Consider the following 15,561-nt stretch of genomic DNA (forward strand, 5'->3'; position numbering starts at 1 on the left):
CCACCAGAAATGCACAAGGAAATTCTCTGTTTACAAAGCAAAAACTGCTGCTATTAGCAACGTGTGGAGATCGTGCTCCCAAACAAGCAGCTCTGATAAAAATGAGTAGTTAGAAACTGTAAGGCTTACATCCCAGTGACAGAGATTGTATAAGTTATAGTTTAGTAAATCATTTTATGCTATCCAGCCATCAGTAACAAAATCCTTCAGTCCTTTCACTCCACAAGATCTCATTCCTTGCGAGAAACTGTAGTTTCGCAACAGCATGTAAAACGACACAGGCAAGAGGAATATATTATCTTTCTCTGGCAAAAAACAAAAACATGTCTGATCGATCATCTCCTACTGATAGGCAGCTACCTTTTTAGTGATCTATCATCTATTACTAGTCCCACTGGTCCATACAAAGAGGGGCAACGATGCCATCAGCTTCATCTACTTATTTTTTTAACAAGATGCCCTGCGAGCCAAAGGGAGGTGCCCGGGGCCTATTTCCATGCAGGGTACAGAATGGGGCAGCATGGAACTGAGGCTGTGGTTTCAGAAGCATCTATGTGCCGCATGAAAGCAATGTGGCTTCTTTTAATTTTTCTTTTCTAAGAAAATTAAAACATGAGAATTGAAACAAAAGGTCTGAGGGACAAAGGCAACACAAAACCCTGAGCTCACAGGATAAATAATAATGAGTTTTGTTTCTTAACAAAACTGACTCTTAAGAGTTTTTAATCAATATAAATAATCTTACTGACTGAATGTATTCCTCTGTTCCAAGATTTAATTTGTAAACCAGCAACTGACAGGATATTGACTATTTACTTCTTGTATGCAGTGTATTTTAATATTGCATTGTCTACAATAGTCTGACATTTATATTTTTTACAATGTCACAATATGACTATTAACTATGTTATTAAGCATTAAACACTAATACTGTAGCTAGAAAAGACAGGAAGGTGCATATACCTAGAAAGAAAGAATAACTATCAGGGCTGTAGTTATAGTTCAGCAGGTATAAAAAAGCAGCTATTAATATTCAACTGTAAAGTACCTGTACTGCACCTTAACAGCTCTAACACAGATGTGATTTGAAACAAGGCTATGACGTACCTTAACAGCTTTCTTCTTGGACCCCTCATCATCATCAGCTTCCTCATGCTCGTGGGCCCCCTGAGTGAGATTAGTGTAGTTTGCCAGTTTATTGAGAAGAGATGACACCATGGGGTTGCTGTCCATTTCCTCCTGCAATACAAAAGCATCTTTGTTTTTTATAACAGCAACAACATAAAAGTTCAGACAATACATTTTTTAAATAACTGATCCTTTATTTACATGTCACAGTAACAATGTGTATGGAAAATAAAAATAAAAAAGTCATAAAGTCATAATAACTCTCTCAAGTTCAAAATAAAAAGTGCAAAATGTAGTTCTCTAAGAGTTCAAAGCATCTTAGAATAACACGGCTGGATCAGACTCATGCAGAGTGGTGAACAGAGAAGCCGCAGTGCCTAATTGATTCTATACAAAGGCCAGTGGCCACATAGCAGCAGGGCCTGCCAAATGGCAGAGCAAAGTACACGGCAAAAGGGTCAGCTGAATTAACTTAAAGGAACACACTTGCTTTTATGACTCTATAAACTCTATGAGTAAATTGTTAAGCTAAGAGAAGATTGGTAACTTTACCCCTACCGGTACCATTTATTCAGCTGCTTTGATGCTTTAGTGACTGTGCATTAATGAATGGTTTGAGCTAGGTCTAACTTAAACTTGAGATATAGTTCTGGCAGTGAAAGCTTCCTTGAAAAGAAAAGGTTACTGGTGTATTTGCAGCTTCTACCCCACAGTTTAGAGTTGCTCCTTCATGGTTTAGAACACCAAGCCAAAATAATTAATACTGCTACGTTGCTGTGTTTAGTAAAACATCCCTCTGCCCTGTGTATGAGGCTTATATCAAGTTGATGATGCAGAAAACCGTTGAATGGTTACCTCAAAGAGAGCCATGTTGGTGCCATCATAGCTGCTGCCTTTATCATTTTCTGTGTTGTTGATAAAGGGACTGTTTTCCTTTGGGACGCCATCACCTGTGAAAACACAACACAGGTTAAATATGGATTTAGCATACAGTGTAACCAAAACAATAACCAAAGCAAAACATGGCTAGTGGCTCCCAAATACATTTCATAGTTTTTATTGTCATCCATATTTACAATAAAGTGATTACATAAAGGATAATAATGGTGCCTTATGGTGTTAGGTTTGCAGACCCTTTATTTTGCACACAATCAATACATTTTAATGTTGAATATTATTCACTTTTAAATCCCCAACGTTTATTTAATCCTCTTTAAAGCTGCAGATTGCACTAAGCCTAGCATGCACATAACCTACAATTTAAATAGCTCTTCTTTAGAAGAATATAAGGCATCAGTGCTTTCCATTTATGGGATAAAAATATTTCGTCCTACAATGTTCATACTAGCTCATATTAAGTGGACAAAGCAGTGTGTGTGTGCGTGAGGTTCAGACTGGTTCGTGAAGTTCAAAGATGGACTGATTCTGACTCACACACGTTAGCTGCACACTGTAATGATACCTGGTTGATGTGGCTAATATTAGATTCCGGACAAGGAGAAATTTTCGGGCAGCAGGACAGTCAGGATGTTGTGTGAAACTTATAGAACTAGAAATGGCAGCAGTTTTTGATTGGATGGTGGTAAAGTAGCATGTTCATCTGACACTGTTAAAAGGTAGTTCAGCTCAGCTGTTGCTACCACAGAATCTCAGTGATCCAATCTCAGATCTCAGTAGTGAACTTGTAGCAAACCTTTTTTTTTTTTTTAATTTCTTACTGTATTCATTGTTGACAAATGTGACAGTTGCATCTGCAAAGAGCAAATAGTGGGGGATTGTGAAAGCTCCACCTTGCAGTTGTTTTTACACAGTTTTTCAGCATGACAATATATAGGGACATTTTAGGGGACATCATAGAACATAATATGTCCTCTTTAATAGAAAACAAGGAGGAGGATTTATATTTCAATTTCATGTCATGCTAGCAGAACTCATCTGATCCATGCAATACAGGAACCATGCCATGTTCAGAGAGGACAGCCTAGGACCAAACTGATAAGATGTGTAAAAAGGGAAGAAACAGTTATCTCTAGTGTTATTAATCAAAACTGTCAGCTTGATTCAAAAGACGTACAAGACAAAATAAAGTCTTTGGTTGTCTTAAGCTGTACTTGAAGCAGTTCTGCCATGTGACATGTGTAATAATAAAACTCTGCTGGCAAAAACCTTTGTAAAACAAACCAAACACACAAATGTTCCACTGTGTTTTATGGGCAATAAAATATGGACAATAAAATACTATAAATAAAAGTGAATAAGAAAAACAATAAAACAATAAAGATGGAGTTTAAACAAAATAAAAGAGGAAAATTATAGCTAGGGGAAAAAAAACAAAAAAACAAAGGTGGTAACTATATAAAGCTCTTGACTCTGATTAGCGTGAATTCCACACCAGAGCAACCACGCAAAGGTTTGTACAGGGGGATACAAACAAATAGCAAATACAGTGATTCCTGCAGCTGAAACAGCCCATCACCACTGAACTGTTAACTTATTCTACTACCTTTAATAAAATCAAACCCTCAATTCTATTAAAAGTTAGCCGACTCTCACTCAAACCAGTTTCCCTACTGCTTAATCTGCCAATTATTTTCCTAATGTACTGATTAATGTTGTTGTTTAGTCAGTAAAATGCCACAACAAGCCCAAAATGTTTAATTTAGAGAAGCTGGAGGTGTGTGTGATTAATGTCTGGAAATGTCTGTCTTTATCCTCAATACTGACTAAAATTATTTCAATGTAATGAAAGAAACGAATGGATTTTAAATTCCGATCACATTGGTTCATAGCAGCCATGCCAGAAATGTACAGAAAATGTTTGGCATGGTATATGATGTTTAGCCAAAAAGAATAAATAAAGATTTAACCAGAACATATTTTTTCTTGTTTCTTCTCCATCCCCTTACATTGCTGAGTCACACAACCTCAGCTCGTGGCCTGGTCTTCTTCATTCATGAGTGCATATTGTGAACTCTGACTGCAGAGGGGATTTCATGGGTAACTTTCACTGTTTGATCCAGCTGCAGAGAGAATAAGAGGCTTGCAGCACAGCTTAGCCGCTGGTAATCACAAGGAAAGTCACTATGTCCTTGTGCTGTGTGGCTCTTTAAAAAAACTGTCTGTGTGGGATAGCAGAACATATTAGGTAAGGGAACAGTGCTTCAGCAAGACTGTTTTATGGGAAATGAACTTGAGAAAATGACTATTCTGTTTGGTAATGTGAAGATGGAGCCAAGAGTTAATCTGACAGAAATCGATTAGCTCTGTAGATGCTACACACCACATGCGATCATTGTCTTAAACAGCACTGGCTAAATCCTCTTTGAGTCCCGGCAGCAGGCTAAAACTAGAAGCACTGTTTCTATATTAGGAGACATTTCCGCTTTAGAACTATGCGCCTATGTGCAAAGTACTTCAGACGTCAGTCAGGAAGTGATCACGGTTGACATAGCACAAGGGTATAATTAGTATACTAAACAAAAAGTCTCACAGTATAGTTAGGAATATACACTATTTAGTGAGACATTAAAATATGTTTCAGTGTTTAAATTACAGTAAAATACACTGATCATTCACAAATGTGCTGTAGTGGACAGAGGTCTTGGAGGTCATCATTGGGAAAATGTAATGCTGGCTATGGCTGATGTGGTGTCACAGACAGTGACAGTGTCACAACTTGCTTTGTATGGAGCCGTGTAGCTGTAGACTGGTCAGAGCATCAACACTGAGGCCTGTCTACCATAAGATTAAAATCACCAGGTTGCTATACTGTATACACTGCATACTGTAGTAGTGTACATTTGAATGCACATTGACACAGTCAGAAATTAGTGCATGCTTTACTACTGCTGTTGGGCAGCACATGTTTCCTCCATTAAATGGCTAGGTTAGTTAATTATTATGTCTAATGCAGAGCTGGAACAATTAGTCAATACATTATATATATATATATATATATATATATATATATATATATATATCTATATATATATATATATATATATATATATATATATATATATATATATAGTTAGTTAGTTAGTGATAGGCATTTAATGTTTACTGAGGTATACATCTGGTTGCTTACAAGAGGCTAGCTTCCAACACAAGACTTTTTATTGACATGGAACAACAAGAACAACATTTACTATACTTTTATAGTATAGTCATTATCTTGCATGTTTCAGGCTAATGTTATGAAAATGTCATGACCCGGTGGTAACCGTGTTCCAATGAAAGCTGTGATCTGTTGCCCCTGTAAGCATAAAATACCTAAAATATCTGGTGTGTAACAACAAATTTTATCCCACCTCCGGTCGACTCCAGTGACCTCTATATTCTCCTGCACATTACCATACAATGCAAAGGTGCCAGCTGACACATATCCTCCTGGTAAATGCCAAATACTGCAATTACTGCAGTAAATGTTTCTGTACACTAAGCATTGAAGAAACGTAGTGGAATACTGGACTGGCAAATGTCAACATGTGTGCGTAGGTGTGAGTGTGCTGTGGTGTGCTGTAGCAAACAGTCCTGTGGGACATGGTCCAGATTCATATACAGTAGCAGTGGCAAGACTCTGGCCTAGTTAACAGATGTTAGCCTCTGTGCACATTACACATGTTGCCATTTACTTTTGACTAATTCACTCAGCCTCATGGAAATTCATGTTTATGTCCAAGAATGATCAAATCCAGTGGGATGGCACTTTCCCACTAAATGGGACTTTATAACATCTGGGCATTAGTACTAGTTAACAAAAGAGAGGTGAAGGATGACTGACCTTCAACAAAACAACATGGATATCAACCAAGAAGAAAGTGAGTAGTATTCTGGTTTAAGCTATCAAAAAGCAGCAAGCTGTCCCTTACTGTGTGATATAATTTGTGAAACAAGAGGATAAGCTCATGCTGAGCCAAAATAATTTCAACAACCCAGTCCAGTTCTGCCCAGGTGAGAAATCCATCTCAGTTACACTGACTGACCATTTACATGCTGCCGCCTTCTCTTTGACATTATTTCCTATTCTGCATTACCCAAAGTCCTAACATCAGCTGTTCTTATCTCCGTTTAGAAATGCTGAAGGTGCACTGTATATACAAAAGTGTTCAGAAGGATAACAATTTTGTAAATGCTAGGAAATATACACCTGGCCTGCTGGTGAAAATGAAAGAGAGAACAAGATTCATTATTGTAATGCTGAAGATGTGTGTGTGAGTGTGATATGCTGAAATTAAATGGTGGATGAAAAATACATCTAGTCCTTAAAGCCCAACAATATCTCTAGCTAAATGATCTCATGAGACTTACCCTCATGAGACTCTGCTTTATGTGCTCTACAATATGTGCTCTATAGAATCGTATACTGTAAGAGAGGTATGTGTACGCTTATACACAAATAACACTAGAAGCAACTCAGAGACCGTTCCATCACCTCTCTGAATCCCATTAAAACTGAGACTATGCTGAAGCCTGGAACCAGATTTTTAAGTGTTTTTGTGGACAGTGTTCAGTGGTGGTGGATAGAATTCACTTTGCGCATTAACTGCAAAATCACACAGTAAAACATGACAGAACCTGTACCTGAAAATGTAACTTGGAATAATGAACCCACTGAGAATTATGACCCAACTCTGCAGCTCTACAATGCTTTATGATTTGCTAATTTATTACACGGTTTACTTTCACTTCTTTATCTATTTTCAGCAAAGCTCTCATAAAACAAAGATACAATACAAACATCTGCTAATAAGCTAGATATTTCTGTTATTCACCATTCACCAAAACTCCAAATGACTGACTGTTTAAAATTAAATAGTTAAATAGTGTAAATGTACTGTAAACATAATGCATTAAAACTGTCCTATGTGGCTTTATTTGACTTTCATTAGAGGAAATTCTGTTTTTTTAGCTCTGTGTGTGTAACTAATTATTGTCTCATTTTATCAAACCAGTTTGCCAAAATGACATGATTTGTCCTTTAAGATGATTTATGCAATTTTGTCATATACAGCTGGACAAATATTTGAAAACACAGAAGCCAAGTAACCCAGTGGTCTGGGTTTAATAAAGAGGGAGAAAGATGGAGGGTGTGATAGAGAGAACTGCGTGTGTGTGCGCATGTGCACACGTTCCATTTCAGCAGGTGGTGAGGAGAGATACAGCGCTCTAGGTGACCCCTCATGTGACATTGCTGGAGGGTATATGCTATGTAAGAGACGATGATCATATTTAAACTAACACTGATTATATCAAGTGTCTCTGGTAAAAGCCCAAACTTCCTCTTCTCCCATAATTTCCAGACACCTTGGTATGACAACGAGACAAAACTGCCAAGCAAAGCTCAAATCAGTCCATCTGGATACATTTCAATTTAACTATATGCAGATGTATGTAATTACATCTGTGGTTTGTGTATCAAAAATATATTTATAGGAAATTTCAAAATAAGTAATGTACGTAATGTAATGTTAAGAGCTATTTATTTCTCTTGAAATTATTTCAAACATGGTAATTTCACCAGATGTTACACATTGCATGTTTCAAGAGCAATATAAACACCAAAGTACCACACAGTGCAATTCAACTTGTTACTACTACAAAGGTGCATATGTGCATAACTGTGCATACAGTTGGATGGTTTGAAAATATGGCATTGCTTCAACATCTAGTATCAAAGAGTACAATTTGGGACTTTTTTGTGGATTCTGCTGTGGCACACTGCACCATAGAGGATAGTTATAAATCCAATCGGTAGATGCCACATAATGTCATTTTCGTTTGGACAAACTCTTCCAGCAAAACGTATTTTCAAAGTTCCTCTCAGTGTTTTGTGTTTGTGATCATTTTCATGGCTAAGAAAACTGTGAAGAAGTTTAGACTAAGATCAGACTTCATCAGCTCTTTGCTAAATGATTGGTACAGATTGGCCAAGTACAGTTACAGGGAGGATGCACTGGTGGTTAAGCTTAGCCTCTCTGGTCACTGTGGTAATAAATGACCACACGTCCTATTTATAACCATTAAGCTGAACGCAGTGACAACGCTGTAAGCTGCCTAACACTGCCTTAGCCTGCGACTCACTATATCAAGCAAAACATAACAAAAGAGGGGAAAAAAAAAGATGGGGACAGCATTGCAAGTACATATACTGTGGGTGAAATTTCACCTCAAAATGAATATAAAAAACACACTAAGTTTAAGAAGCAGTAGAAATAAAAAAAGAAAATGTATTTCATTTATATGCTCTTTAGAAGTATGCTCTGTACTGACCATTATTTCTTAAAAGACCACAGTTCATTAAAATATCCTGACTTCTGACTTTGAGAGTATCTAACAGCAGAAACACTGCAAATCTTTATGCTAAAAAATAGTTATTTGTCACTTACTCAATTTACAATACAGTGCAAAGACATGACTCCTGCTTTAAAGTTGGATTTGTCTTTGGTGGAACAAGTTATGTTGAGGAGAATCATTACATAAGACAACAACAACAACAACAACAAAAAAAAACTAGCTCTACTGCAGGTGCCCTACAGAAAGCCCATTAATAAAGCAGCTATACTTATAAACCTGCCCTATAAAACAGAAAATTGCTATAGATCAAAATATGAATATTACAGGCTCTCAAACACAAACAAATAAATCTCTAAATGTGGTTTTACTAGTAGAGCTCAACTGAAAGAGGACTTTAGTTAAGAAAACTTACCCTTCCGTCGAGAGCCTCCCCTGTGCTCCATTCTGAGGAGCAGGGCAAAAAAGGGGAGTGGAAGGGAGGGGGTCCTAGTAGTGGTCCCTGGGGAACTCCAGTAATGGGGGGCCAAAATATACAGATACCGCTAGTGAGGTGCACAAGTCAGGAATGCTGCCGGTGTGGTGTGGATAATGTGAGGATCAGCTACTTCTGTGACAGAGAGTGTGTGTGTGTGAAAAGAGGCCTGTGACGACGATGTCAGTGACATCAGCCATGCATCACAGAGCACCCTCACCCTCCCACCGACAGACCTGTGCACACACACCTCCCTTCCCTCAACCTCTGTGAGTTTCTGATCCCTGCTAAACACGCACACACACACACACACACACACACACACACACACACACACACACACACACAGGCAGGCACAAAGAAAGCTAGGGAAGCAAAAAACACCAGTAACACAGAGACACAATTTTACAGAAGTGTGGCAGTATAGAGAAGAATGGATGGATGTAGATATAGGTAGAACCAACTGGAGAGAGTGAAACAGCAAAAGGAAGCTAAAAGCACTTGCCATTTAAAGTAAAAGCATTGCATATCACTTATAATCAATAATCGTTTACCATTTTAAACTGAACTGCAGGTGCTGCCTGAGTAAGCAGATTAATTTACAATTTGACCTCCTCTCTGACCTCTAGGGTGCCATAGGTGTAGATTTTAAATCAATCAACAAAACACAGGGAGCACACAGGACAATAGAACTAGGATCTATGACAATAAAGCAAATTTTATAGGATTCTTTTATGGAAACATGCAGTTTAATTCATTTTTATGATAATAATTGTAACTGTGGGGCAGTTGGTGGGGTAGCCATCCCTAAATCCCAGAATTGGTAGTTTGGCTGCAGTTTGGTTGCTAGTTCCTACTGGCTGCATGTCTATGTGCCCTTGGACAGGACACTGAAACCCCAAAGTAGTGTCATCAAGTATGTGCAGCTTTTCCCATGGGGATCATTATTTAAAAAGTACAAAAACTTTTAGCTTTTAGCTTCAGCAGTACAAGAACTGCCATCCTGTCTGTTGCATCGTGCATCCCACATTAGCCAGAAAGAGCTCTATCTCTCATATCTCTTAGCCAAGGATGTGCTACAGGCCTACAAGTGTATCAAATATTTTGTCAACCTAGTACTCTGCAGTCTACCTTTGTTTAGGTTGCCCATTAATCTGTCCGTCTAAGACACTATGAAGTGGGCACTAATCACTTAACTAGATTAGGCTAATCCTGAACTTTTTATAACAGAAGTCATGTCGAGGTTCCAGCCTTGAGGAAGATACCGCTTAAAGCTGCAGTTCAAACAGCAGTTTTGGCAATGGCTGCCCATAACTCGGGTGAGTTTCTTTCAACTGGATGAAACATTGTTTTATTATTGATTTAGGTAACATAGCTATGCTGATCAGGCTGGGTTATACGCACAGATAGCCTTGACTGTGATGATACTACCTGTCACAAACTGTTACAAGTGGTTTCTATCCAGCTGTCACTATATGGGAGCTGCGTGGGTCACTAGAATATGAAGACGAAACAGAAAATCCACTACCAGCAACATTAAACTGACAGATGTGACAAGGCAGATAGAGGGGCTATCAAATCACAAAGTAGGAAGGATTTAGTAGTATAAAGCTCCACTTGATGTCAGATGGTTGCTGATATAGTTATTTTGTGTGTGTCTGTTTGTGTGTTTGTCTGTTCACATAATTGTCTGTGCATTGTATTTAATGATGCCCTAAGCCTGGATATCCTTCAAGTAAACAACACTGTCTGTTATGCAACAAACAGCATAGACGAGAGAGAAAATACAAGATACAAGACAAAAGTTCAGAAATCGAAAATGTTCCACTCTTTTCCATAATATTTATACCTCGACAAAGTTTTTATTTGATTACAAAAATTATAAGTAAGCAGAAATACTGCAAGATGTGGCTGACAGTTGTTTTTTGTTAACCAGGGGTGTCCTGTGAATGTGTTTTTTCAAACAATAAATAGCTCTAAATGCTCTTGGTTTTAGTCAATTTGTTGTCCATTCTCAATGTGAGAAAAGAGGGAAGATCAATCTAAGGCACTGCACAATCACCGGGCATTACCAATACAACGCCTTGGAATGTGAAAAGAAGAAACCACTTGTGTCCTCAGCAGCATACATTAAACGGTTGGACAAGGAAAACAGTGAAGAAGAACCCCAGAAAAAACATCCTCCACAGAACAGGGGTAAAGGTATGCCAATACAACATTCGAACAATACTTGATAAGCACAAGTATAGAGGCTATACCAGAAGATATAAACCCCTCATCAGAAAGTGAGGTTGGAATTTAATGAAAGGTACACAGATGACCCACCAAAGACAATGACAATGTTTAATTAACCACAAAATAAGTGATGGAAAAGCCAAAGTGTGAAGGGAGAAAGGACCTACTCACGATTTAAATGATACAAGTTGATCTGTGAACAGTGGAGGTGGAGTCATGGCACGGGTCTGCACTGCTGCTTTTGGAACAGAACTTCTAATCTTTAATGATGCAACTAATACAAGCAGAATGAATTCAATGGTGTACAGAAATAGTTTGCATGCTAATTGACAGAGAAATGCACCAAAATTAATGGGGCAGAACTTCGTTTTCATGCAGGAAGACAATGATCTAAAATTTACTGACTTCATCAGATGGAAAAGGTGAAAGTTTTTTTCTTTAAGAAGCCAACCAGTCAGAGAACTACAACGGCAGCTGCAGCCATTAATGCCAAAGCTGAGGGTAATGACCAGCACAGAGAAACTGTCTTAATTAACCTGCACACATAGTGAGGTCAGAAGTTAGCTACAGAACAGCAGCTCTTAAACTGGCATGGATTCAACATCAAGCACATACGTAGATTGTATATACCGTGGAGAAGAAACACTGTATTCCAGCATAGAGACTCATGACTGGTTTTGAACTAGTAAGAGATTATCATATCCTGTGTTTCCTATATTACACAATTCTTAGCTTCTCGGCAATGATAGAGCTGGTAAACAATTAGTGAGAACACAACAGTTAGTCCAGTCATTCTGTATAGATAGATTGTCTTCCTCATTAAAACAAACAAACAAACAAAAAATTCAAAGCCCATAAAACCACATTTTCAAAACTGTTGGGATGCTGTGTAAAGTTTTATAAAAACAAAATAGAATGATTTGCAAATCAAAGACAACACATCAAATGGGTGTATGACATTCAAGTAAATCAAAACTACTCAGCATCAACTTCTCAACAACTGTTTAATGTCCAAAACCACAGCCGGGTGTAGCATATATGTGTGTGCCTGTGTGTGAGTGAACACCCCCATTTGATAATGGAAATGCAGGCTGTAGACAATAACATGGCTAATAGATATTGTTGGTAACCACATCTAATAGCAACATTTTATAGCTATCAAATGAAGCTTGGTTTTAACCAGACCTTTACCAAAGAGCTACTTTAATTAAGTTTAATGGTTTTATGATTGGAACAAAGTCATGCTGTCTTCTGACATTAATCAGCAGACAGTATTAATGTCCAGTAAACTGTTCTAAAGCTGAAGTATCAGAGCTCTATGAGTGGAACACCTTAGAAACAAGTTGGATTAAACTATTATTCTTGTAAGCCTGGTCAAAAGAAAAGGAGTCTGGGGAGTTTCTGCCCATGAACTTTGGTAACAAAACCAACTGGAACCCTGGGGGCCTCATACAAACTACAACTGACAGACCAAGCATAGCAAAAGTCACAGAAATGTGTGTGCTTATTGGCTGAAGCCTTATCAGAGACACCATATTGAGACCAGGGAACCCAGAGGAGCAATCAATCTAAACCATCCAATGAGCAGGAGCAAAACTATACATTTGGACCTTTGCTAGGGATCCCCTGTGATAGTACTATATGATGTTTGTACATTATGTACTCAGTCATATGCAGGGTGTACCCTGTCTCTTGCCCAATGACAACTGAGATCAGCTCCAGCCTCCTAAACAGGTTATGCAGTTAAGATAAAGGACAGATGGACATGTACACAGAAACTGTTTTGTTACTTTGGTTTCTTCACTCTCCTAAGTATGGCCAATGTTTACAGGTCAACTTAAAGGTTAAGTAAACACTTGGGGCCTAACAGTGAAGATAATTTATGCTGGGAATGTTTCCCCCTTTAAAAAATGCAGCTGGTTTAGTACCAGGTAAAAATTAGTTTTCTCTGTTCTCGTCTTGATAAGGCAAATACATCTTAATGTCATGTTACATGACTTCACTCACTCCCTACATTCCTGAGGTAATATTTCCCTCGCCTCTTCCTTTTCTTTTTGTTGCAATGGATTTATCGATCTCTTACAGAAAACAAGATGTTCATATTTTCTGTTAATCGTTTCATCTAAGCAGTGTAGTAAACGTAGGACACCCACAAAGACTTGGACAACCATGAGCCCAGCAAAAATGTATAATGCCATTTCCAAGAATTATCTTCAAATAATGTTTCCTTAATGACACTGAATAACATTATTTGATTGTGTTGCAAATCTAGGTGATGTGGTCAATAAAAATATGCACAGAAAGTTAAGCAACACCGCAGGGTCAGACTAAGCTCACACCGCAGTTTAAATAACGTAAAACAGAGTTTCCAAACTGTACTGTACCTAGAGGTCTGCAAGAGCAAGATACTGACACCAGAACTACCTGCATTTTCAATGCCTGATCCTACTGAGCCAGAATCATGGTACCATCCTGGTCTGACTGATAGCAATTTAGGTACTCCTTATTCTTTTTTTTTTGTGAATACTAATTGGCTTACACCATGTGGTCACTAGTCGTCTTGGGGTCCAGTGCAGTCAACAAAAGCCAAAAATTTGAAATTTGTAAAATAACAGATAAATAAGATGGTATAATCTAATGATAACTAAGCTGAAATAAAATAAGAAGAGTAATATCCAAAAGAGTCATATGTGACTCACCAGATTTTGTTGAAAATGTACTCTACATGAAGCTGGTTCCAGGAGGAAGAGGAATATCAATAGGAACTGTTCTCCTCATACAGTTGGTTTGTATACATGGGGACTGCCAGATGACCTGTACTCGCTCGTGTTTCGCAACAGTACATACTAGCTTTTTACAGGATAAATGTGGTAATTTCCTTAAGACAAAAGGAGATCAGATCCGATCAGATCAAATGTATTTCATAAATTTGTGTTTGATTGGCCTGTTCAACTGAGGCATGCCCTACTGAAATATATATATAAAAAAAACACTGTGTGTGCTTGCCATGTAAACACAGTGATATATCCCTCATCTCAACCCTCCTATCTAATCTATTATCATGTGTATAATGCTCAAGTTTGCTTTTTATCTTTAGTTATCAGATATATTTGGCTTATAAACTCAAAGCTTTATTTCCATTTAAACTTAATGTTAGAACAGGTCGTACTAACCCAGAACATTGTGGCCATGTTGTTCACAAAATGAAGGAGCCCTTCCAGAGTTACCTGAATGAGTGAGTTTAGAGAAGTTGCCTCTGGGCAAATATTTGCTTTATTTCATCATTAGCCATTGCTGATGACAATACTACATGTAATACTACATTTCTGTGTACATATTTCCTGCCTATGTCTATTAGACTAACAGACAGAGAAAGTTTAAACACACTGAAATCCAGGTTTGCTAGTAGCATTGACAACAAGCGATTAATCAGCAGGTTTCAAACGACCACTACCTAGGCAGACCTGAAGCCATTACATCAGCTTGGCGTGCTAAAGGAGTGCACAGGAACAGTACAGAATGTGCTCAGATAAAAACAACCTGTGTGGAAGAAACTGGGAGAGAGATTTCTCTGTTTTCTAATCTGTTAGATATAGTTTATTGGTCAATCATGGCAGCAGTAGCTACATTAGAGATGAAATAATGGTTGATTAGCTGACTAGTCAATTATCAACAACAATTAACAATCTGAGCCGTTAAAAACAGTTTCTCTAAATTTCTGTGTAATTTTAGGTCTACTGTTCTATGAATATGTGGATAAGGCTGTAATCTGTATTAATATGTTGTACTCTCAGTGTTTTATATGACTACTCAAACACTAATTGGTAAGATTGGCAATGTTGAGTGTGTTACTCAACTAGATAGAACTAGGTTAAAAAAAATGTCCTTTTGACCTGAACATCTGACAGCCATTATGCTAATATCACAGGTTTCTGAACCCATTTTAATTTTGCAGCTTACAAAATATAGTTTGTATAACACTGAGCACGAGAGGTTACAAGTGTGCAAGGTGAAACAAAAATACAGACAGCAGCATTAAGCACAACCAGACCTGCCTGGGAAATAAACAGGAAACACATGTCTGTCCCAGACATGTGTTTCCTAACAGACTAATAGACAGAGGCAGCAGCAACACTGCTGGATCAACTGCTTAGTTTCAGCTTAACACACTGAAATGCAAGTTTGCTAGTAACACTGACAGCAAGTAATTAATCAGTGAGTTACAAGCAACCACTACCTGGGCAGATCGGAAGGTACTGAAGCACATCACACATAGTGACGGACAACCATTTGTGCCAACACTCACATCTATGGGCAATTTAGAGTCGGCAATTAACTTCAATTTGCATGTTCAGCCAATCAGATGCCTATTTAACTAACCTACAGTAAACTAGGTGCAGGTTCTGGGCTGGTGCTAGTGGTTCAACGCA

The 15,561-nt window shown here is 38.0% G+C and overlaps 1 protein-coding gene across 8 annotated transcripts in view; it reads right to left on the reverse strand.

The window, feature by feature from the left end:
• slc12a7b (solute carrier family 12 member 7b) overlaps nt 1-15,561 on the reverse strand; it is a 49,248-nt gene that overhangs the window by 17,963 nt on the left and 15,724 nt on the right. For 7 of the 8 annotated variants that reach the window (XM_026361646.1, XM_026361645.1, XM_026361643.1 and 4 more), the window contains 2 exons: nt 1,984-2,078; nt 1,108-1,239 (listed from right to left, as the gene is read on the reverse strand). In XM_026361646.1, the coding sequence (XP_026217431.1) occupies nt 1,108-1,239; nt 1,984-2,078 (227 nt within the window). Of the gene's footprint in view, nt 1-1,107; nt 1,240-1,983; nt 2,079-8,836; nt 8,883-15,561 lie in introns of those variants that run through there. The other variant, XM_026361647.1, reaches the window with a different exon arrangement.

Source organism: Anabas testudineus, chromosome 2 (genome assembly GCF_900324465.2).
Source record: "Anabas testudineus chromosome 2, fAnaTes1.2, whole genome shotgun sequence".
NCBI classification, from domain to species: domain Eukaryota; kingdom Metazoa; phylum Chordata; class Actinopteri; order Anabantiformes; family Anabantidae; genus Anabas; species Anabas testudineus.